The sequence below is a fragment of the Canis lupus genome, chromosome 10 (genome assembly GCF_003254725.2).
Source record: "Canis lupus dingo isolate Sandy chromosome 10, ASM325472v2, whole genome shotgun sequence".
In the NCBI taxonomy this organism is placed as follows: domain Eukaryota; kingdom Metazoa; phylum Chordata; class Mammalia; order Carnivora; family Canidae; genus Canis; species Canis lupus.
In genome coordinates this window covers 13,518,789-13,542,897 of record NC_064252.1, presented here as the reverse complement: position 1 = coordinate 13,542,897, position 24,109 = coordinate 13,518,789, and the positions used below count along the sequence as shown (strand labels likewise).

Here is a 24,109-nt window from a genome sequence, read left to right as displayed (position 1 = left end):
TGTTCACCGTTACTTTTCATTGTATTATGCTTAACTCCCATCTTATCCTTTTAATTGATTGCTAATAAGGAAGTTTATAAAGAAAAGGGCTACCATTTAAAACAATGACAGGGAAGGGCAGATGGGGAAGAGGGGTAATTTCCAGAGATTATTTTGAGTATTTTCTGGATTGATAAAAGTACTACGTTTGATGGTAGAAATGATAGAAATAACACATCAACTCCCCCCCCTTTTTTTTAAAGATTTTATTTATTTATTCATGAGAGAGACAGAGAGAAAGGGGAGCAGAGACCCAGGCAAAGGGAGAAGCAGGCTCTCTGCAGGGAGCCGGACATGGGGACATGGGATTCCATCCGGGGCCCCTGGGGTCACGCCCTGAGCCGAAGGCGGTGTTAAACCACTGGGCCACCAGGGTTGCCGTAATATTCTAATATTTTAAAAAGAACAGATTCAGTGTAGGGGCACCTGGGTAGCTCACTTGGTTAAGTGTCTGACTTCAGCTCTGGCATGATCTCAGGGTCTTCGGATCGAGCCCCACGTCTGGCTCCTCACTGAGCAGGGAGTCTGCTTCTCCCTCTCCCTTTTTGCCTCCCCTGCTCGTTCTCTTTCTCTCATAAAAATAAATTTAAAAATCTTTTTAAAAAATTAAAAGAATAGATTCAGTGTGTTACATAAGCAATTAAATATTTAAAAAAGGAGAAAAATCTGGGGCACATGGCTGGCTCAGTCAGTGGGGTATGAGACTCTTCATCCTGAGGTTGTGAGCTCAAGCCTTACATTGGGCGTAGAGATTACTTAAGAAAAATAAAAAATAAATGTAAAAAAAACAAAAAGAAAAAAATCCAAACATAAAAAAGAGTTGCCACATATACAAAATACATTTTGAAAGCGGTGATGAATGAGAGTTAACATGTCTGGTCTTGGCAGAGAGAACAATTTAGGATCCTTGCCCTTACTATCATTTCCTGACTCAGTTCCAAAACCATTAATAGCGCATCACACAATTGAGAAATGTTGGAATCATCACAATGCTCAGAAATTCAGGTAGCCAAACTGGTTTATTTTTGATTTTCCTCCATAAAAATGTTCCTGATTATCAACTTTCAGTGACTCTTGATGGAAACACTGATTACAGTCAAACAACTTGTATTTAACAAACATATACTGAACACCTATATCTTTTTAAAATATTCAGGACCTTTTGGAATTACAGCAACAGATACTCCATTAGACTAAACAAGTTAGCTGCATAACTGTGTTTTTATCTTTAAAAGCTTGTAAATTCACCTGAAATTTGATGGCTAATGTGTTTTTTTTTTTTTTCATTGTGATGACATTAGAAAAGCAGATGAAACACCAGGGACATCAGATGATTGGGTTCCAGCGTACCCACTATGCATAACTGGGGGCAGCTGTCCATACTATAGGCAGGAGGCAGTTTAGGATAGCTCACCTTGCATGATTTTTCTCCATACTGTCTTTATCTAATTGGGATGAGGCTGGCATTTCTGAAGCCAGCGTCCTGCATATACAGGAGTTAGAAACAAGAAAGATATTTGCACCTTGTCTGAGGCATCCGTAACCCAAGTAATGAGAAAGAATGGAGTGACTTATTGTAGCAATTCATTGTTCTCTGGTACGTCCCGATGCATCATCAAATGCTACTCCTTCAAGTCTTCAGGTCTCCTTCAAAAGCTTCAAAAGCCTTAAGCCCCACACCTTCCTCTCCTCTACTGCATAACAGTATGTTAAGAAATGGTATGTACACCTTTGGGCTGCCTAGGTAGGCAGGACATACTGTTTTATGAACTGTTACATGGAATTCTATGAAAGTATGGTTATTTAATAATTTTTTAAAAATATTTTATTTATTTATTCCTGAGAGACACAGTAAGAGGGAGAGGCAGAGACACAGGAGAGGAAGAAGCAGGCTCCATGCAGGGAGCCTGACATGGGACTTGATCCTGGGTCTCCAGGATCACGCCCTGGGCTGAAGGCAGGCACTAAACCGCTGAGCCACCCAGGGATCCCATAATTATTTATTTTTTAAAAAGATTTTATTTAAGAGAGAGCAAGAGAGTGCACATGGGAGAGAAAGAGAGAGAACATGAACGGGAGGGAGGGGCAGAGAGCGCGGGAGAAACAGGCTCCCCGCTTAGCAGAGAGCCCAAAGCAGGACTCGATCCCAGGACCCTGGGATCATGACCTGAGCCAAAGGCAGACGCTTAAGAGACTGAGCCACTCAGGCGCCCTGACAAAAGTGTCTTTATTTATTTTTGGTTTACTTTATTTTTTATAGATTTTACTTATTTGAGAGAGAGGGAGAACATGAGCAGGAGGGAGGGGCTGGGGGAGAGTGAGATAAGCAGATTCCCTGTCAAGCAGGGAGCCCAGTGCAGGGCTTGATCCCAGGACCCCAAGATCAGTCTGACCTGAGCTGAAGGTAGACGCTTAGCCGACTGAGCCAACCAGGTTCCCCGAAAGTGATTTGATTTGATTAGATTATTTTATTTATTTTTTTAAAGATTTTATTTATTTATTCATAGAGACACAGAGAGGCAGAGGGAGAAGCAGGCTCCATGCAGAGAGCCCGACGTGGGACTCGATCCAGGGTCTCCAGGATCACGCCCTGGGTTGCAGGCGGTGCTAAACCGCTGCGCCACCAGGGCTGCCCTATTTTATTTTTTTTTAAAGATTTTATTTATTTATTCATGAGAGACATAGAGAGAGAGAGAGAGAGGCAGACACACAGGCAGAGGGAGAAGCAGGCTCCATGCAGGGAGCCCGATGCGGGACTCGATCCCAGGTCTCCAGGATCACACCTTGGGCTGCCCAAGTGTTTTTATTTTAAAAATAAAGTGACGTTTATTTTAGTTTCACTCAGTAAAGGGGAAGAACAGATTGAACTAGTTAAATATCCAATTACAAAGGATGCTACAATAAAATACATCTACGTTTAAGAAGAGTCACAATTCTTTGCTTGTAATTCTCATATCCAAAAAAGCTCTGAAAACAGTTTCTCCCTAAATTTGGTGACAAAACTGACCTGACCTTAGGCTCTTCATAGTCTTCAGTCATCACATGTAGTGGTGCGATTCATACATTCCATAGAAACAGCGTATTTGAGAATGGGGGCTACCATAGACTCTTGCGGAAGTCTGAGTAAAATGTATCTCCTGTTATAGTTTTCTAAAATCTGAAAGTTGTGATTCCAAAACATAATTAGCCCTAGGTTTCTGAAGAAGGCTTGTCAAGCAGTGTTTCCCAAAATTGCTAATGATACGGTGATTTTACCAAACCCAAAATTAGTTGCAATAAATATTTTTATTCCATGGTTTGTCATGAGGCTGACTCACCAGGAAAAGAGAAAAAGCATGTTGGGACAGCTACAGGAATAAGCAGGCCGCATCACAAACTGACACAGCAATGATCTGTTAAGTGATGTATAGGACACGGCATAATTACCAGAAGCTATTAATGCATCAAGACAGCATACAGTGCTGCTGCTAACAGTTGTCTGCATAAAAAGGAAAAACCCCACTCTTTTGAAGCTTCTTTTACATAGAGTGCTTTAGGACATTCTGATTTAGTAGTTCTCAACCTGTCTAAAATTAGAATCTCCTAGAGAGCTTTCTAAAAATAACCTATGCTGGGCCTTACCTTCAGATAGTCTGATTTACTTGGTCTAGAGGAGGCCTTGGCAAGTGTTTTTAAAAACACCCTGTACTTGGCTAGCTCAGTCCGAGAGCATGCAACTCTTGATCTTAGGGTTGTAAGCTCAAGCCCTTAAAAAGTCCTACTACCCAGGCTCTATCTACCCCAGAACAGGTAAACTGGAATCCTTGGAAGTGTAGCCCAGACACAAGTATTTCTTTGAAAAGATGCTCAGTGATTCCAATGTACGCCCAAAGGTGAAAACCAATGATTAAGATCTCCTCTGTTGCCTGGGTTTAGGGTGTCAACTGCTCGCTTGCTTGCTTGCTTTTTCTTTCAGAGGGAGATGTATGGAAACCACATAAGAAATATTTTTAAATACTTTCAGCAAAATAATCCATACCATATCAAACTCCTTTAGCATACAGTAGTAAATTATAGTGAAGGACAAAACAGAAAAGTAGAATTCATTTTAGTTGAGTCTGTATTGTACAGGAGCATAACTTAAGCTCAGAATAGAAGTCATAGCATCTTCCAATGAATTCTAGGTAGCAAACGAAAAAACTAATTACAATAGTTTTCCAGTGACTCTAACTATTCAGGATGCCAAATTAAAACAGATTCCTATACAAATTTCAAAGAAGGCTAGAAAATACATTAACAAATATTGAATTCAGAATAATTTCTGCTCAGAAATCAACTGAAATGTAAGGTGCACTTTTTTAGATAGAAGATAAATCTCTTTCACTTTTACTTAAAAATAATTTTTTCGTGCATTCTAATGGTCATATGAAAAAGACATATACTTTATTTTCATTCTAACCCTGAGGAAGGAAAAACAAATGTGGAGTAGCATACTAAGAACTTAAACTCCACACTTTTCACAACTGGAAATAGCAAGTAATGGAAGAAGTCCAGGACTACATTTATTCAGGCTTCCACACACATCAGTTTAAATTACCCAAAACTAAAATTTGGGCAACTGGTACTAGTGGCATTATACTTTTAGTCCCTACACTGGTTTAAACAAAACAAAATTTATATTTACCACGTAGGAACTTTCAGCTCAGCAATATATAGGGACATTATAGTTTCATTGCTTAAGAAGCCCTATTCAGAAGAAAAATATGAATAAGGTCTATGCACACATATCTTTCACTACAAAGAGGTCAGCTGTTACAGAGGAGTTAATGAGAGGAAAAATGTGGAATTTCATCACAATGGAATATGGGAAGAGCTGGTATTTCCTCTTTGCCATTACAATTATTCTTCTTAGGATGAAACTTGGAATTGCAAATTTAGCTGACTTTACCACAGTTTTCAACCTTTGTAAAGGAAAAAAAAAGTTCACTCCATGGGCCAGAAACCCCAAGCAGCAGTTGGGAGTAAGAGGGCAATAACGACCGAAGAAAACAGGTTCACTGCATTGTTATCAAGAATGGGTTTCCCCGCTATGTACTTCACCTCATTCGCTGGGCTGTTGACCACCATGCCAGTGCTTTCGTCTAAACCTGGAGGGGAAAAGCAGCAAGTGAAGTGCAAAGTCCAAATGACTTGACTTAAAAACAGATTAGCTTTTCTCCTCTGAAGAATATAATCTTTGAAAGACTCTCAGGACCTATTAACTGACTTCAGTGGGTAATTATATGGTGAGATAGGGAACCCTTGATTACAATGGACTTTTTTGAAATGTCCTTTTGAGTACACCTCGATACTGTTCTCCCAACACTGCTGGAATTCCTTCACAGGAAGAAGGAAGGACATGAAAAGCAGAGAGAGCATGAAACTAGAATACTAGGCCTCTAAGACCAACCTGCGAGGTCCCTGGGAATAAGGGTCGAGTCTTCAGCCTCGGCAGTGGCGACCCAGGATCCAGCATGGGTCCAGCACAGGGGAGGCACACATCTTTCCCACAGCCAACATTTTTTCAACCCACTCAACATGATCAGAAACTTCCCCAGTTAGAGCCCAGTTTAGAATAAAACCTAGGCTTCTACAAAAATCAACCAACCAACAAAAACATAGGGAGAGTGTGTGTGTGTGTGCGTGTGTCATTAGTGACCTTAGCTTGAACTTAGATCAGACTGCTTCCTCCTTAGTATTTAGATAAGACAAATGAATCTGAGAGAACACTCTGATAGGTGGGGAGCAAAGCAGAAGGGCAAGTATATTATCTTGGCACATGAAGAGAACTGGAAGGACTGTACACAGGCAAACTCCAAACTCCCAGCCTCTTCACTGTGAATCAAAGGAGGAAACACGGTTGGTCAGAGTGCGGAGGAAATACACACCTACCACAGTATGTCAGGACACTGAAGTGACAGGAGAGCCTTAGAAGCCAAGCCTAGAAAATTCTGGGGAAAACCAACTCTCCCACATATTTTGAGTTGGACTAAAAATTCAGTGGGGACAGAAAGCATTATGTCACAGTAGAGAAACAGGTCGTATGTGAACAGAGTCATATAATCATTCTCTCTCAAATGGGCTTGGAAAGCAAACGGAAGGTGGAGCATTAAAAATGATCTGATCCCAAATGTTCTGCTTTCCCTGGGATTAGGTGAAGTCCCCAAAGCAAAAGCATGTGTTTCCTGAACAGCTTCTACTCATTGCTCAGTGGGACTAATTCTCTTTCAATTAATTTAACACACACACACACACACACACACACACACACACACATATACACATACAAAACCCTTAAAAATCAAAATTGTAGGAAAGACTCTATCCTGTCATTCCTGGCCTCTCAAGTTCCTGTCTTTGGGATTGTATTCATTGCCAAGGTTTTCTCCCCCATATTTCTTTCCCATTTAATACATCCATAACTCATAATAATAAAGTTAAGGTCTTACCAGTAAATTGCATTGTAGCTCCTAAATATGAGTCCACAACTGATCCTAGTAATCCAGCCAGACCCCCAAATGCAATAATTGGCCACTGGGGAGCAGAAATGTCTAAATCATTAACGAAGACCAACTGTGTGAGGAAGTAGGTGATGCCCACAAAGGTACCGCCAAGTAGACTGGAGACAAGGCCCACTACTGTAACCCCTCCATTGGTCCCTGAAAAAAAATACAGACAGAAAATAATCTAGTTAACAATCAGCAAACACACGAAATCAAGGAAAGCAAAAAATTTTGGAACCTCTCTTACCAAGACTAATTCAAAGAAAAGGTTCTCTTTCATATAATCCAAAGGCCATAGTCTACTTAAGGGCAGGTGATGACGACGACAAAAAGTGTAACAGCAGCAGCAGCAGTTGTTGATAATAGTAACACGGAAGTGAGGTATATGTTAAAGCACTAACTACGTAACAGGTCCTCAAGAAATACTCTCTCATTCTCTTCCTTTTCCTCTCCTACTGATACGTCTTTGCATTTCTAGATTAGCTAGGACTTGCTAACATTTTCTGTAAATACTATTTCTTATCACCAATTTAACAGCCGACAGCAGTTTTCCAATTAGGGAGACTGACTAAAATTCTTAAAAGGCTCTTAAGTAAGAAACACAATAAATCAGATTTTTTTTCCATGCATTTTGTTTTTTAAAGAAACTTAAAGACTCACCAACTGGAACTTTTTCCCAGGTTGTTATTAGCCTCGGCGGGCTTTTGCTCAGAACCGGGCCCACTTCTGAAGCCCAGGTGTCTCCAGCAGAGCAGGCCAGTGCAGCCAAGAGAGACAGACACATCCAGGAAGCGGTGTACTGCTTGGAAAAATCTATCGGGATCTCCCCGGGGCCATTTTCTATCATGTACAGCAGGGCCAGCTCTGTGGGCACAGCCCCGTTGCAGAACACCTGAACCCAATTCCTCTGCCCACCTACACGCGAACAAATGGATAAAAAACACAAGAAATGTTTTCTCCTCAAAGGAAAATCATGCAGTTACATTACATTACACGAACGTATTTTAAAGTTTAAAGAAAGAAAAATGACTAAAATTTTAAAAATAACTAAAAGTTGGATGGTACTTTTGCTTACCTTCTATATTGTTTAGAATGATAGATTTTAATGCTTCTAAAATTCTGCTTTACTTATTATTGTGGTGAAATGATGATAAGCTAAATTAGGCCACTACTTAGTTATTCTTATATAAAATTTATCTGTTTCAACAGTCTAAACATGTTCCGATTATTAGCTTATAACGTCTTAGGATGAAATAAAGATTACTATTTTAAGTGATGTCAAACATAATTCAGTTTACCTTCTTTGTATTCTGAATCCAGACGCTTCTTTATTTCTCCCTTCCATTTAGTGAGTTTTGAAGAAGAAAGGAAAAACATCAGCAAAGAGGTAAAAAAGCTGAAATTTGCAATGGTTAGGATAAATCCAACCACAAGCCCTGAAAGAAACACATATATACACAAAATTATACTTAGTCCATACATCAACGCTGTGAAAAAAAAGAATGGGGAGAAAGAAAAGAATGGGATTTTTTTTCAGTTATTGTTCACATTATAACCTGAAATGTACATCTCCAATACATTTTCATTTTTTACCAACTCAGATATTACCACACAGTAAACTAAATGTTGATTTGATTTAACTGAATTATTTTTACGTTTTACCCCCATAGCCTGGATCTTCTTTTTCTACCTAAAGGCTAGCTTTTTATACTTTTCAAAATTTTCACATGCTCTTTTGTTGAGCCTTATAAACTATGTCAGAAAATGGAGATGGTGTTTCTCAGCTGTGTTTTACTATGTAAATCTAAGAAAATAATCCTGGATTTTATGTGGAATTAAAAAATGGAGTATTTTCTGTGAATGTGATTTTTTTTTAAATAATTTAACACAAGTTTTTTTTTTAATATTTATTTATTTATTTATTTATTTATTTATTTATTTATTTATTTATTTATTTATGAGAGAGAGAGAGAGAGAGAGAGAGAGAGAGAGAGAGGTAGAGACTCAGGCAGAGGGAGAAGCAGGCTCCATGCCTGGAGCCTGATGTGGGACTTGATCCCGGGACTCCAGGATCTCACCCTGGGCCAAAGGCAGGCGCCAAACCGCTGAGTCACCCAGGAATCCCCTGTTTGTTTTGTTTTTTTAAGATTTTGTTTATTTATTCATGAGAGACACAGAGAGAGAGAGAGAGGCAGAGACACAGGCAGAGGGAGAAGCAGGCTCCATGCAGGGAGCCTGATGTGGGACTCGATCCCGGATCTCCAGGATCAGGCCCTGAGCTACAGGTGGTGACAAACTGCTGAGCCATCCGGCCTGCTCTGTGAATGTGATTTTAAATTTTTTTTTGACTTTTCATTTGTTTCTTTTACTTGGGCAAAGAAGAAAAGGAACATCCTTCATTTTTCTATGAGTGACCAATTTCAAGGAAGGCTTATAATACCTACAGTTCCATCAGGAGAAGGATGGAAGCAGACTCCCCCCTGAGCGTGGAGCCTAGTACAGGCCTTGAGGTCACAACCTGAGCCAAACTCAGGAGTGGGATGCTCAACCAGCTGAGCCACCTGGGCGCCCCCCTCTAGGTAATCCTATAGAGAAAATGCACATCACTGGAATTAGCTTCTTAAATTACTCAGGGGCACCTGCGTAGCTCAGGTCATGATCTCTGGGTTATTAGCTGAGCCCAGGTGTCAGGCTCTGTGCTAGGCATGAAGCCTGCTTGGGATTCTCTCCCTCTCTCTCTGCCCACCCTCTCCACCCTCCACCCCCCTTCCCGTGCCACAATTACTCAGAAAATCCTTAAAAGCCTTTGTTGCAAAATTTGAAAATGTTCTTAGGAGGGATCCCTGGGTGGCTCAGTGGTTTGGCACCTGCCTTTGGTCCAGGCATGATCCTGGAGTCCCAGGATCGAGTCCCACATCGGGCTCCCAGCATGGAGCCTGCTTCTCCCTCTGCCTGTGTCTCTGCCTCTCTCTTCTCTCTGTGAGTGTCTATCATGAATAAATAAATAAAATCTTAAAAAAAAAAAGAAAGAAAAAGTTCTTATGAGTAAAACTTGGTGCTTGAAGAAAGAGAGTACCCGTGTTTCTATTACCACAATGGTTAGTTAATCCTGTAAAAATGAATGAGACTGAGGATTCTGGGAATACAGAAGAGTAGGGAGTGCTAGGAAATGTCTTCCCACCTAGACAACACCTGGGCTGGCGCATCTGTCTGACACAGCTGTTTGGAAACTCTGCAGTCTACTGAAGGCTTATGACCTTAAGGGAATGCTTGGAAGGGAAACGGCAGTTAATTTTGGTCAATTTTAGGTCTTAACGGTGCACCAGCCACCCATCTACCCTCCCAGCACCACGGCAAGCAGGCAGGAGTTGCAGGAGCAGCCTGCACACAGCTTACGGGAGCCAGTTCAGGGCAAGAAGGACTTTGTTTCCAAATATCAGGATTTATACTCTGATCGATTGCTGCTTCTGATTATGGAGCTATAGACACAGAGGCTGGCAGCCATTGTTGCACTCCACCACCGCCTCCCCCACTGTTGCAAGCCCTTTCTTGTCTGACTGGAGTTCCAAAGGATTTAAAGGCTCAATGCCAACCCCCCCTCATTTTTCTGTGTTTTCTCCTTTGGAGAGCAAGACATTAAAGGCTAGGACATTCAAAAGAAATTGCATTTGTAGAGAAAATCAGAAAGTCCCAGTGCATACCCAGGGAAAGGTGTAGGCTCAGAAAAGACTGTGAAGGTCTTAGGTTTACTCCTCAGGGTGATCCTTGGCACAGAGACCGGTGCAATAATCAAAAACAAGACAAAACAAAAAGAGCAAACATTGGGGACATAGGAAATTCTGATTTCCAGAGTTACCACATTATTAGACTTACTCATTTATTTTAAGATTTTATTTATTCATGAGAGACGCAGAAAGGGAGAGAGACACAGGCAGAGGGAGAAGCAGTCTCCCTGTGGGGAGCCCGATGTGGGACTCAATCTGAGGATCCTGGGATCATGACCTAAGCCACAGGCAGATGCTCAACCACTGAGCCATCAAGGTGCCTCTGACATGATTAGATTTAAATATCCAGTTTTCAACAAAAATATCACAAGGCATACAGAGAAACAGGAGAGTATGGCCCATTCAAAGGGGAAAAAAAAATCAATGGAGACTGTCACTAGAAGAGCAAGATGGTGGGCCTACTAAGCAAAGACTTCCAACTGTTTTTAAACATGGTCAAATAACTAAAGACATGAAGTCAAGAGAACAATGTGGAAATATTAATAAAGAGAAACCTAAAGAGAAGCTGAAAGGGAATACTGGAGTTGGAAATAATTCAGTAGATATTCAAAGGCACATATAAGCAAGCACAAGAAAGAATCAATGAACTTAAAGACAAACAATGGAACTCATCAGTCTGAAAATAGGAAGAAAAAAGAATGAAGTGAACAGAGCCTGAGGGACATAAAGGACACCATCAAGGAGAAAACACCCACGTGGGAATCCCAGAAGGAGAAAAGAGAGGGGAAAGGGGGCAGAGAAATTATTTGAAGAAATAACAGCTGAAACCTTCCCAAGTTTTTTTTTTTTTTTTTCTGAAAACACCCCAAGTTTGGTGAAAGACATACATATAAACATGCAAGAAAGAAGCTTAGCAAACTCCAAGTAGAATGAATTTAAAGAAAGTCACATTGAGACACAGGACAATCAAACTGTTCAAAGACAAAGACAATCTCAAAAGCAGAAAGAGGTAATAAGCAACTCATCACATATGAGGGATCCTCAAAAAGATTATCAACAGATTTCTTATCAGAAAGTTTGGAGGCCAGAAGGCATGGGGGTGATATATTCAAAGCGTGAAAAGGAAAGAAAAAAAACCTGTCAAACAAGAAGCTTATATTCAGCAAACTATTTTTCAAAAGTAAAGGAAAGGGGCACCTGTGTGGCTCAGTTGGTTAAGCATCCAACTCTTGGTGTTAGGTCAGGTCACGGTCTCAGTGTCCTGGGATCAAGCCCTGTGTCGGGCCCAACGCTCAGCGTGTTGTCTGCTTGAGAGTCTCTCTCTCCTTCTCCCTCTGCCCCTCCCATTCATGCTCTCTCTCTCTCTCTCAAATAAATAAAATCTTAAAAAAAAAAAGTAAGAGAGAAATTAAGAGAGTTTGTTATCAATGTTATGCTGGCAGAAATTCAAATTAGAACATTGTAACTTTAGGATGTTAAATTAATTGTCATTGTAATCACAAAGAAAATAGTTATACACAAAAGGAAATGAAAAAAGAATTCAAAAATTTCATTACAAAAAAATTAAACACAAAAGAAGACATTAATACAAAAAATGAGGAACAAAAAAGTGTAAGACCTAGAGAAACAAGTAGCAGAACGACAAATTTAAGCTTCTGGTTAGTAATTACTTTAATCCTAAGGGATTGCAAGTCTCCCCTTCCCTTCATCCAAGATCGAAGGAATATAGTTAAATGCTATGTTTGTAAATTTTCCTTTTTTCCCTCCAGTGTGTTCACAGTACTGATTTAAAATATAATTGGGTTCATCTGCTTTAGTTTGCGTTCAGTTTTGGATTTCCCCTTTTCCCATCCTTACTATTTTATTTCCTAAATACACAGAACATTAGCATGCTCTCAAAAGTCAAACTTACACAGCATACTCAGAGAGGGGTCACTTCCTCCCAGGTCCCTTTGCCCTGCTCTCTCTATTCTGTTCTCCCTCTATTCTTTGTAGATAACAAATCTATTGTTTCTTAGTTTATCATTCCCGTGTTTCTTTTTATAAAGAATATATAACGCCATGTTTCTTATTTTCTTTACATAAAAGGCCACATTCTGTATGTGTTCTTTCCAACTTATGAGCACATTTTTAAAAAAAGTTAAGCTGTACGCCCAATGTGGGGCTTGAACTCATGACCCCAAGAGCAAGAGTCACATGTTCTACTGATTAGGCCAGCCAGACACCCCTATAAGCACCCTTTAAATAATAATTTTATAGTCCTCCTTTTGGGGAGAGAACATGCTAACTCTGCTGTTGAGCGCTCGGATCAGTGGCACTCAAGAAATTTACATTCTTTGGTAATTAGGCTCTCTTGATTGTGGCTGCTTCAAGTCTAAATTTGCAGTTTAGGGTACGGGAGGTCTGAAAAAAATTCATCTGGCCCTTAGGGCTGGGGACCGATTTCCCAGACTGTGATAACCACACTGAGCCACTGTTATCATGTGTGGCTCTGTCTAGGCTGCCTGCTTATTATTATTTTTTTTTTGCTTGTATTTCTAAGTACAAATTCTTCCATCCCTAACTTTATTAAATTAGTTTTTTACTTTTATTAACAATTTCCATTCTTCAGGTGCCTGGCTGGCTCAGTCGGTAGAGCATGCAACTCTTAATCTTAGGGTCATGAGTTCAAACCCCCTGCTGAAGGTGGAGACTGGTTAAAATTAAAACAAATAAAACAAAGAACTCTTTGTGTCTCTGTAACTCTTAAGATAAACATTCAATTTTGTTCTATAAAGATTTTTTTTTCTATAAAGATTTTTATTAAAACATTAAACAAAATTATTAATAGAAAGTTAAACAGGTTTTTTTTTTAAGATTTTATTTATTTATTCATGAGAGACACAGAGAGAGAGAAAGGTAGAGACACAGGCAGAGGGAGAAGCAGACTCCATGCAGGGAGCCTGACGTGGGACTCGATCCCGGGTCTCCAGGATCACGCCCTGGGCCGAAGGCGGCGCTAAATCCCTGAGCCACCAGGGCTGCTCGAAGTTAAACAGGTATTAACCATTAAATAGTATTTTCTTAATTTTTTTTTTTTTAATAGTATTTTCTTAAATAATAGAAGAGGGGACCAGATTTCTATTTCTGCAGAAACTCTTTCTGTTGGTTAGTTCAACATTCAGGAACCACAACTACTGATACATTTACTGACTGATCTATCCAGAGACACTCAAAATACTGGGATGTTACTCAGGTTTAGCACATTTTATTTTATTTTATTTTATTATTTTTATTTTTATTTATTTTATTTTTATTTTTTTCTTTTTTTTTTCTTTTTTTATTTATTTATGATAGTCACACACAGAGAGAGAGAGAGAGAGAGAGAGAGAGAGGCAGAGACACAGGCAGAGGGAGAAGCAGGCTCCACGCAGGGAGCCTGACGCAGGACTAGATCCCAGGTCTCCAGGATCACGCCCTGGGCCAAAGGCAGGCACTAAACCGCTGAGCCACCCAGGGATCCCCAGTTTAGCACATTTTAATTGAAAGTGCAAGCAATAGCGTAATGCTATATGAAATACTAATACAGCGCTTCAGCTCTGGAGTTCAATCTTGGTTCCTTAATTTATAGCAGTTTGACTAAACGTTACCTAATCGTAAACCTCAATTTCTTGGTTCACTTGGGGGGCTCGGTGGGTTAAGCATCCACCTTCTGCTCAGGTGGCAAACATGGGATCCTGGAACTGAGCCCTGCGTTGGGCTGTGCTCAAGGAGGGCCTGCTTCTCCCTCTCCCTCTTCCTCTGCCCCTACCTCCACTCACGCTCGCTCTCTTGCTCTTCCTTTCTCTCTCAAATAAACAAATAAAATCTTCAAAAAGAAAAAAGCCTCAATTTCTTATTGGTGAAATTAGATTAACAACAATTCCTACCTCGCTGGTTTGCTGTGAAAAGCAAAATGAGATAATTTTTACAGTACATTATATTAGCCAGATCTTGGAAGCCTTTCATAAATGTTTACTAATATCACTGGTAATAATAGCAGCTCCGATAGTAAAACCTCAGCAACACTATTTTTGTAATTCAATACTATTATTGTAACAACATTAATGATAAATATGATTTGTTACCCAATGATCACTTCTTTTCAATTGGTTTTAAAGTATTACAAGAGTAGCACGTGACTACTGGAGGGGAAAGCCACAAACATGAAGTATACATAGTAAAAATCAAAATGTGTCTGTGCACCCCCATCCTCTCATCCCTTCTCTACAGATAGTCACTGTCAACAATTTGTTCCACTGTCTTTAAACAAACACAGGGTAGGATGGCCCTAAAACACCCTACACTGAAATGCTGCAAATCATCTACATCCTTTTTACTTCAGCTGCCTTAAAATACCACGTGAAGTGATCAGTGTTCCTGTTGACGACAGGTTCAGAATGAGAAAGTAAACTGAAGTCAATGTACTGTGAAAGAATGATATTTTTCATGTAGGCTAAAAATATCTTGGTTATTTTTTTGCAACTTCTTGCTATCTCTCAACTCTTAAATTAGTAACTGCTATCTCGAGTTCCTATCTATTCCATCTCCCTCTGGAGTCTAATGGTCACTGGTAAGAGCTGATATGCACAACAGGGTGCTCTCAAAGCACTTCAAGATTCAAGAATTATGGCTGTCTCCTGAGTTTTAAATAGGTAAATTCTGAACTTAACAGAGCCATATGCGGAAGTAAAACACAGTCTACAAATGTCTCTAATAGCAGGTGTAGAGTTATACCATAAATTTCAACTAAGGTGACCTAGGCATAATAACCCTGAGAATCAGAAAAGGGAAAGGCAGGACTAGAATTTTAAAATTTAGTAAGTTCAAATCGAATCAAGTGTTATCACAGGTAATCTACCTACAGCAAGGCTGTGGGAATCAACACAAGGGTCATTAACCCAAAATACAGAACATGATGGCCAAAGAACCAGAAGTTGGCATAACTTGTTGAATCCTGTACAAGAGATGGGACCCTTTGACCTCAGGACTGGCAGTATGTGACACAGGAAACTGAAGGACTCCATAAACATCTGCTTCTGCTCCTTCTCCTCTATTCTTGCTAGGACCTAAACTCCCACCTTATACGTGCCTCATAATGCAAACAGTGTATGTCCTCTTTGTAAGGGACAGGAGTCAAGGATTTCTCTGGACTTGATAACTTCTAAGGAAGGACAAGGTGAGAATGACCCGAGGAAGCCATCACATGCATATTCTAGACCACCTGGCATCTGACATCTATGCCAAGACTCCCGACTCCAAGGAATAACACCTAGGCCCTCACCTTTGTTCTAACACACGATGGACCACAGACCTCAGTAAAAACCTCTGGCCCCGAACAAAGATGTGACTCTCTTTTCTTGAGTCTCCCAGACACTGTAACAGCACTCTTTCTACATCTTCAATAAATTCTGCTTTCACCTCCTGCTGGCTCACCTTTGATTTCTATCCTGCAGCCAGGGACTCTGCTGGCTAGTCCTGTGGGACCCCTCCAGATCCTAGACCTGGCCTGCCAGCAACATATTGACTATTTCCCAGACTCAGTACTCACCAAAAAAACTTTATAGTTATAAGCTGACTTCTAATATGGCCTGACTTCAACAGAGCATGCAATGGACTAGTTCTATAAATATATTTAAAAGATATACTTCATTATTATCATTATTATTAAAGTACGCCCCCTAAGCCCAATGTGGGGCTTGAACTCACGACCCTGAGATCAAGAATCACACTCTACTGACAGCCAGCCAGGCAGCATGACTAGTCTCTATTTTATCAGATGGACAAAGTGGCATTCTGACGCCTAAACCAGTGCCTGTGACAACATAAACTGGTTTTCTTAGGTCTTCGTCAACTGGGTTCCTGACAAAACAAGGCTTCTATTTCAGAAAGACTGAACACCAGATCTAACTATGGTGACCCAAAAGAGGTAAGGCCACTCTTGTGAGAATGAAGCACAACCACTGGGCTTTCTAGATAATTCTCCGTTTGCGTGCATTTTCACTACACTTACAGCATTTATTTATAGGGATTAAATGCCTCAAACCCATCTCTTTTATCATCTCTGTCCCCTAACTAACCCGTAAGCTCTCTGATGGTGGGATTTTTATCCATTTTGTTTACTACGAAATCCTAAGTGCCCAGAACAGTGTGTGGCATACAGGAGACCCTAACTATACATTTGCTGAATGGATGGATGGATGGATGGATGAATGAATGAAAGAAAAAAATGGTAAGCCACTAAGAGTCTTCGTAAGTGGAATTATATTTAAATTTGTCAAGTCAAAAATCTGATGGCAGATAGTGAGTTCAAAGAACACAATGAAAGACTGTATGACACCTCCTTGGAGCAAATCATCTACACAGTGCTTTACGGTTTATAATCACTTTTCCATATATCCCCCCATGTGATTCTCCTTATTCTAGAAATAATCTCTCAAAGACACCAGAGACTTTCACTTCAGCGCCCATCTAAGCACTGCCTCAAGCCCTGTCCCTTCTATCAACACTAAGGTACGTGTTCCTGTGTCACGGGGGGCTCCTTGAACACCCGCATCCTGAGGAAGTTTGGAAACTCTCCCCAACCCCAAGCACCTGAAGGCACGACACAGCAAAACACGGTGAGACGCCCAGGACTGTGAACAGCAGTCATGGGAGGTGAACAGTAACAGTAACATTCATAAAATGCTTCCGGGTGCCAGGTACTATGCTAAACTTTTCACATGGAAACTCTTCACAGTAGGTCAATGCTGTAGATAAAATCATTCCCTCTCATTGTACGGATGGAAAAGTACAATGCTGAGAGCTTACGTAATTTGTAGTCCTACTACAGGAAGTACTCCCAAGGACTGTGTATAATATGAGTTAGCATCACAGTTTTTTGTCCTTAAGGGGCGAAAAAAACGCTCTCAATAAAAGATACCAATATTCATGGAATGAAATGATCAATATACATATATTTCCTGAGCACTTATTCAAAGCATGGGACACAGAAGCGGAAGATGCACTCCCTGTCTTCAAAGAGTTTATAACATGGTGAAAGCAGATTAAGTCACTAACGGCGAATGTTTATATAAAGCCTTACAGTGTAAAAAGATGTCCCATACATTATCCTGTTGGACCCTCACCAATAAGCCCTAAGAACTATTTCATAAGGGGTGAAGGGAACTCAGGATCCAAGGAGTCAGGAAATGTGGTAGAGTTCACAGAGACAGCAAGTGGCAGTCCCAGGATTCAAAATACATACCTTCTCATTCTACATCAAGCTAGCCAGGAGAGGCGGAGAGGGCTAGAAGGCAGCAAAGGAAATGGTGGCAGGAAAGAGACTGAAGTGGCGGAGTCCTGGGGTGTCCTGGGGTAGCTCAGGGGTTACGCAGGCCTGCAGCTGCCCCTGGCTCAGGTCAGGATCTGGGAGTCCCTAGGCCCAGCCCCGGAGTGGTGTGGAGGGCAGCTCAGCAGGGCGTCTGCTTTTCCCTCTCCCACTCCCCCTCCCCCTGCCTGTGCTCTTTCTCTCATTTGCTTGCTCAGTGTCTCAAATAACTAAAGTCTTTAAAAAAGAAAAGTAGAGATCAGGAAAGGAAGAGAAGCAGGGCAATATACAACACGGCAACCACAGAAAGACAGAATTTCAAGAAGGACTGGACCCTTCTTTCTACGGGTCAAGAACAATAAAAACCAAGGCAAGACTACCCGAGAAAGGACATTAAAAAATAAACATATTTTATTTATTTATTTATTTATTTATTTATTTATTTATTTATTTATTAATTTATTTGAAAGAGAGCGAACCTACAAGCAGGGGGGAGGGGTGGAGAGGGAGGGAGATGCAGATTCCCTGCTGGCAGGGAGCCCGAGGGCCAGGGGCTCCAGCCCAGGACTCAGAGACCTCAACCTGAGCCAAAGGCAGACGCATAACCAACTGAGCCACCCAGGTGCCCGGAGAAAGGCTATTTTTTTTATAAAGCATAACTCTGTATAATCATATTCAAATAGAGATGGTTCAAATTATTTGCTCTAAATGAGCGAATACTTTCAAAGTGCTAACAGCAGTGCCTGGTACACAGTATGCACAGCATGAACATTTGCTAAGTAGATAAATCATAACCATTCCTAGTATCCATTATATGGTAAGATAAGATGTAAGAATGTCAATATGTCGGTTAACTGCAATTCTCAACTACGCCGCAGAAGGAAAAAAAGACCTTGAAAGATGTTTCTCAATTATGAAGAGAATTAGCATGTTTCTGAAGAACTGTACATAATAGTAACAAGCACCCAATAAATGTTGGCTATGTCTGTGCTCTGAGCTAAGAAGTTTTGTAAGATCTTATTTATTTATTTGAGAGAGAGAGAGAGAGAGAGAGGGAGAGCGCCAAGTGTGGGGTGGGGGAGCAGAGGGACAGAGACAAGCAGACTCTGCGGGAAGCCCAATTCAGGGCTCAATCCCAGGACCCTGAGAATATGACCTGAGCTGAAATGAAGAGTCGGCATCCAATCCACTGAGCCACCCAGGTGCCCCTGAGCTAATAACTGTATAGTGATAACCTGATTTTATTCTTACTGCAACCTGTAAGAGGTAGGTCAAGGCTTCAAAGGGCCTGAAGCTTATAAATTAAAAAAAATAAAAAAATTTTAAAAAAGAATACAAAATTATGTCCACCTTTGTAAAGTTTACAAAACCACAGGACCACGAGAGCACACTGCTAGGGCTCTTCCCAAGGCCTTGGAGGGTACCAATTGCAAGTAAAGATGCCATGGTTTCCCTCAGGTCATGATCTCAGGGTCCTGGGATCCAGCCCTGCGTTAAGGTCTTCACTTAGCGGGGAGTCAGCTTGGGATTCTTACCTTCCCTCCGCCCCCTTGGCATGAGCTCTCCCCCAAACCAATGCACTCTCTGCTCTCCAAAATAAAGAAGTTGGGATCCCTGGGTGGCGCAGCGGTTTGGCGCCTGCCTTTGGCCCAGGGCGCGATCCTGGAGACCCGGGATCGAGTCCCACATTGGGCTCCCGGTGCATGGAGCCTGCTTCTCCCTCTGACTGTGTCTCTGCCTCTCTCTCTCTCTCTCTATCATAAATAAATAAAAATTTAAAAAAAAAAAAAAAAAAAAAAAAAAAAAAACAAAATAAAGAAGTTAATATATATATATATTTTTAAAGATTTTATTTATTTATTCATGAGAGACACACACAGAGAGAGGCAGAGACAAAGGCAGAGGGAGAAGCAGGCTCCATGCAGGGAGCCCAATGTGGGACTCGATCCTAGGTCTCCAGGATCAGGCCCTGGACTGAAGGCGGTGCTAAACCGCTGAGCCAACTGGGCTGCCCTAAAGTAGTAAATCTTAAAAAAAAAAAAACACCTTAACTGTGTCCCGCTTAAGCCCCCTATTACCTGGTCCTTGCCTACATCTTTATTTTTTTCTCTAGTTTCTTTCTTTTCTTTCTTTTCATTCATTCATTCATTAACTATCTTCCAGTCAAAATGAGCCTTATTCTCACACCTGAACAGGCCAGGGTGTAGGTCAGGGTCCTTGCACATGTTATTCTGTTAGCCTGGAACACGCTTCTCTCAGACCTTCTCATTGCTGGCTTCTTCAGGTCTTGGGTCAAACTACCTCCTTAGAGAAAAGGGTTATGCTTGACCCTATCTACAAAAGAACACCTGTATCCCCCAACACACACACTTTATTATCTTAATTTTTCTCATGAACTATTATCATTATATATCAAGTTTTATGTATTTTATTACCTAGCTGTTCTAAAGAATAAAAGTTCCGTAAGAACTTGAAGCCTTGTCCTTATTCACAGCCACAACCCTAGTCTCTAGCAGAGCGCTCAATAAATATGTCCTGGGCAGCCCGGGTGGCTCAGCGGTTTAGCGCCACCCTCAGCCCAGGGCCTGATCCTGGAGACCCGGGATCGAGTCCCAAGTCGGGCGCCCTGCATGGAGCCTGCTTCTCCCTCTGCCTGTGTCTCTGCCTCTCTCTCTCATGAATAAATAAATAAAATCTTTTAATAAATAAATATGTCCTAAAATAAAAAAAACTTGGCCTATTTCTAACTCACTTCTGAAAAATAAATCTAGGATATTTAGCTTGGACCACTTTGCTGGAGGCTTCTAATAGCAATTTTCAAGAGTGACTCTTTCCAACAGCTTCTCTACTGTACACCTAACAGGAGCGTGCCCATGTTTCTGCTGCAGATAATATAACTAAAAGAACAGAATAATCAAGGAACTCAAAAAAATGTATCCTATTAATCTACTTGTATCAATAACAAGGTTAAATCTGTACACTGCAGTGAGTATCAGTATCTGAAATTTTGACACAACAGGAATGCTGAGCAGTAAATAACTTTATTGTTGTCTAACATACATAACCGGGTTTATGATCTTATATATTCAGAATTTAGAAAACATGAGTGTAAATTATAGAAGCAAACACTTATTATAGAAACATTCAAAAGAGAAACATACCTCCTAAGGCCCCACTGTGGTCTAGACTTTTCTTTTTAAAGCCATTGGAGACGATCAAAACAGGAACGACGACAGAGAACAGCCAACGCCAAGGAGAAATAGGCTGTAAATTGCCTAAAAAATTAGAACAAATTGTGTGAAGCCCACACAGGTGAGTCTTGGCTGTAAGCCTTGATAACTGCGTTCCCGATTAAGACACTATGGTAAGCAGGGAAGCTGAGACAAAGTCACCAAAGCAAAAGGGCTATGTTGAGACTTGCATGTTTACCAAAGAGACAATCCTTCTGGGGAATGACCACGTAGGTTCCGTCCAAGTTTCAATGTTTCCTACGTATCTGGAGATTGGAGATGAATCTGTAGCTCCCCATTGTTTGGGAAGAGGCACGTATTAAATCGCAAGAGTTGTACAGAGCAAACTACTTTCTTACTAGGATCCAGTTATCATTCTTTCTGTCTTTCAGAGAGATTTTATTTTTTTGAAGTATCACTCTTACAGGCTACGCACCTGCACTCAACAAATTAGGAACTGAGCTTTCCAAAGGCTGCATCCACCCCACAGAGGTTTTCTTCTGTTTGGCTAAGCGTGATGTTTTCAAACCATCGGGAATCAATACTTAAAGGTTAGGAGATTTCACATAAAAATCCAGAACCTTGGCTTCTGCTTTATTTATTTTTAAATTTTATTTATTTTCTTTTTAAAGATTTTATTTATTCATGAGGGACAGAGAGAGAGAGAGAGAGAGAGGCAAAGACACAGGCAGAGGGAGAAGCAGGCTCCATGCAGGGAGCCCTAAGTGGGACTCGATCCCGGGTCTCCAGGATCACGCCCTGGGCTGAAGGCAGGTGCTAAACCGCTGAGCGACCCAGGGATCCCTTTTTTATTTTTATTTTTTTAAAAGATTTTATTTACTTATTCATGAGACACAGAGAGAGAGGCAGAGACCCAGGCAGAGGGAGAAGCAGGCTCCCTGCAGGGAGCCCGACGTGGGACGGATCCTAGGACCTGGGGTCACGCGCTAGGCCGAAGGCAGGTGCTCCACCGTGAGCCACCCAGGTGTCCCTAAAAATGTCCTTTGAAACAGGTTTAACTAGTATTACCAGAAGCAGCATTTATGAAAGGCTCTTTTGTTTGATTTTACTTATTAGAGAGGGAGCACAGGCTGGGGGTGCGGTGGGGGCGGGGGAAGGCGACCGATCCGGGGCCCGGGGTCACGCCCTGGGGTGAGGGGAGGCGGCGCCGCACCGCCGAGCCCCGCGGGGCCGCATCCCGCGACCCGGGGTCACGGCCCGGCCCCCAGCCCCGCCGCAGCCCGGGGCGCCCGGGGCCCCGCTGCTCACCGTAGTAGGTGCTGGCGGTCAAAGACACGACCCAGAAGGCCAGGGAGATGCAGAGCGCGAGGCTCAGCAGCGCGACGTGGGCGATCATCCTCAGGCACCGCGTGCGCGCGCGGCCGGCGGCGTCCGACATGGGCTCGGGGCCCGGGGCCGACTCACCGGGCGGGGTCGCCGGCCCGGGGCTCGCGGGGGCGCCAAGGCCAGGCCCGCATCGCCCGCGGGGGGAGGCGGCTGCGGGCGGGGGCTCGGCCGTCACCTGCGCCTGCGCCCCGCGGCCCCGGGGTTGGCGCGCCGCCTCGGAGGCGGGAGAGCGTCCACGGGCCCCAGCGGCCGAGCGCCCACACCCCGCGGCCGCCCCGCCCGCGCCGCCCCGCCCCGCCCCGCCCGCGCCGCTCCTGCGCAAGCGCCCGGGACGCCCAGGACGCCGCGCCGCTCACGTGAGCGCTGGAGGGCGGGGCGGGGCGGGGGCACGCGGGGGCACTCGGAGGAGGTGCCGGGGGAGCCCCCCGGGTCGGGGCGGGAGCAGGGGAGCCCCGGGAGCCCTGGGTCCGGGCGGACACGGAAGGGCTTCACCACCAGGGTGGAAATAGAAGAAAAGGAACGCAGATGGATTTAGACCCTGTAGAGTCCACGTCGTGCATAATGGAGTACTTTTTTTATCTTAAAAGAGTTCATGCCATGCAATGTTTTTTTACTCTCCCCCAAAGATTTTTATTTATTCATGAGAGACTCAGAGAGAGAGAGAGAGGCAGAGACACAGGCAGAGGGAGAAGTGGGGTCCATGCAGGGACTCGATCCCAGGACCCCGGGGTCACACCCTGGGCCAAGGCGGCGCTAAACCGCTGGGCCCCCCGGGCTGCCCTGGATTTTTTTTTTTTTTTCCCCAAGGCTTATTTATTTATAGAGAGCACAGGCCCGGGCAGAGCGGCAGGGAGTCCCCCGCGAGCCTGGAGTCCCAGGTGGGGCTCCCTCCCAGCATCCTGATGACGTCACGACCGGACCTGAAATCAAGAGTCCGAGGCTTCACCGGGGGCCCCTAAACGTGGACGTTTTAGGGCAAGGGGGGTATGTTGTGCGGAAGGAGCGATTTTACCCCTGAGAAAACTGCTTCAAACCAGCACAGCGTTGAGTTCCTACAACGTGCTGGCTGCTGCGGCTGCTGCACCTGCGACCATGAGGCCCGACCCACTCCGGCCACGGGGTTCAACTTGTGCAAATCTGTTCCTGCACCCCTCACGCTTTCAGCAGAACATCTCGTTAACATGACGTATGAATCGGTGGCTTATTTCGCATTTTATTGTAAATGAACTTGTGTGCCCGGGTTAAAATGGATAAATACAGCATATCTGAACTTTTTCAGTTGATGCTGACCATGTAAAGAGGAAAAGGAGTTTCCGATCCAGTTACTCAAATGTGTTCTAGCCCAGAGCACTTCTACTTTGAAAAGTAATTCGTTTTTTTTTTACCACTACTTTTTAAAAACACATGCTTCCACATTTAAATAACATGCCAAAACAACTTAACATCCTTTCCTCAATAAGACATCTAATTAGCTGATTTTTTTTTTTAAGATCTTATTTATTTATTCATGAGACACACAGAGAGAGAGGCAGAGGGAGAAGCAGGCTCCATGTGGGGAGTCTGATGCGGGACTCCATCCCGGGTCTCCAGGATCACGGCCTGGGCTGAAGGCAGGCTCTAAACCACTGAGCCACCCAGGCGTCCCTCATTAGCTGGTTAAGAACCAAATCTGTGAAGAAGAACTAAATAGTGTCCTTATTTCACTACATGTAAATACAGTCTTCCTGCAGAAATTTTGTGCGCACTTTGTTTTTGTCTCACCGTGTTCACTACAGGTAAAGAATTGGATTCTCACAGCAAGCTGGCCGGTATCAGTCACACCAGATAACGGGATAGAATTATTCACAGACTAAAAAATATTATTTTTGTGGCTTGCCTAATGACCTTCTTTTTGTCTCTTGGACAAAATTATGGATTGAT

At 42.6% G+C, this 24,109-nt stretch overlaps 1 protein-coding gene across 1 annotated transcript; it reads right to left on the bottom strand.

The window, feature by feature from the left end:
* Positions 1–1,039: 1,039 nt before the first annotated feature.
* TMEM19 (transmembrane protein 19) lies at positions 1,040–22,477 on the bottom strand. Its single transcript, XM_025476588.3, has 6 exons — positions 22,112–22,477; positions 20,774–20,887; positions 7,859–7,996; positions 7,221–7,475; positions 6,507–6,716; positions 1,040–5,165 (listed from the first exon to the last, which is right to left on the bottom strand). Exons 1-6 carry the CDS (start codon positions 22,239–22,241, stop codon positions 5,002–5,004), a joined length of 1,011 nt encoding a protein of 336 aa, XP_025332373.1. The 5' UTR covers positions 22,242–22,477; the 3' UTR covers positions 1,040–5,001.
* Positions 22,478–24,109: the final 1,632 nt, after the last annotated feature.

What these genes read in the sequence shown, in the direction of transcription:
- TMEM19 (XM_025476588.3), bottom strand. Translation starts at nt 22,241, where the DNA reads ATGTCGGACGCCGCCGGCCGCGCGCGCACGCGGTGCCTGAGGATGATC. An exon ending in CCACAGTGGGGCCTTAGGAG is followed by an intron (nt 7,997 to 20,773) that starts GTATGTTTCTCT and finishes TGTTTCTTTCAG; the next exon opens with GGCTTGTGGTTGGATTTATC. An exon ending in AGCTACAATGCAATTTACTG is followed by an intron (nt 5,166 to 6,506) that starts GTAAGACCTTAA and finishes TTTCCCCTCCAG; the next exon opens with GTTTAGACGAAAGCACTGGC.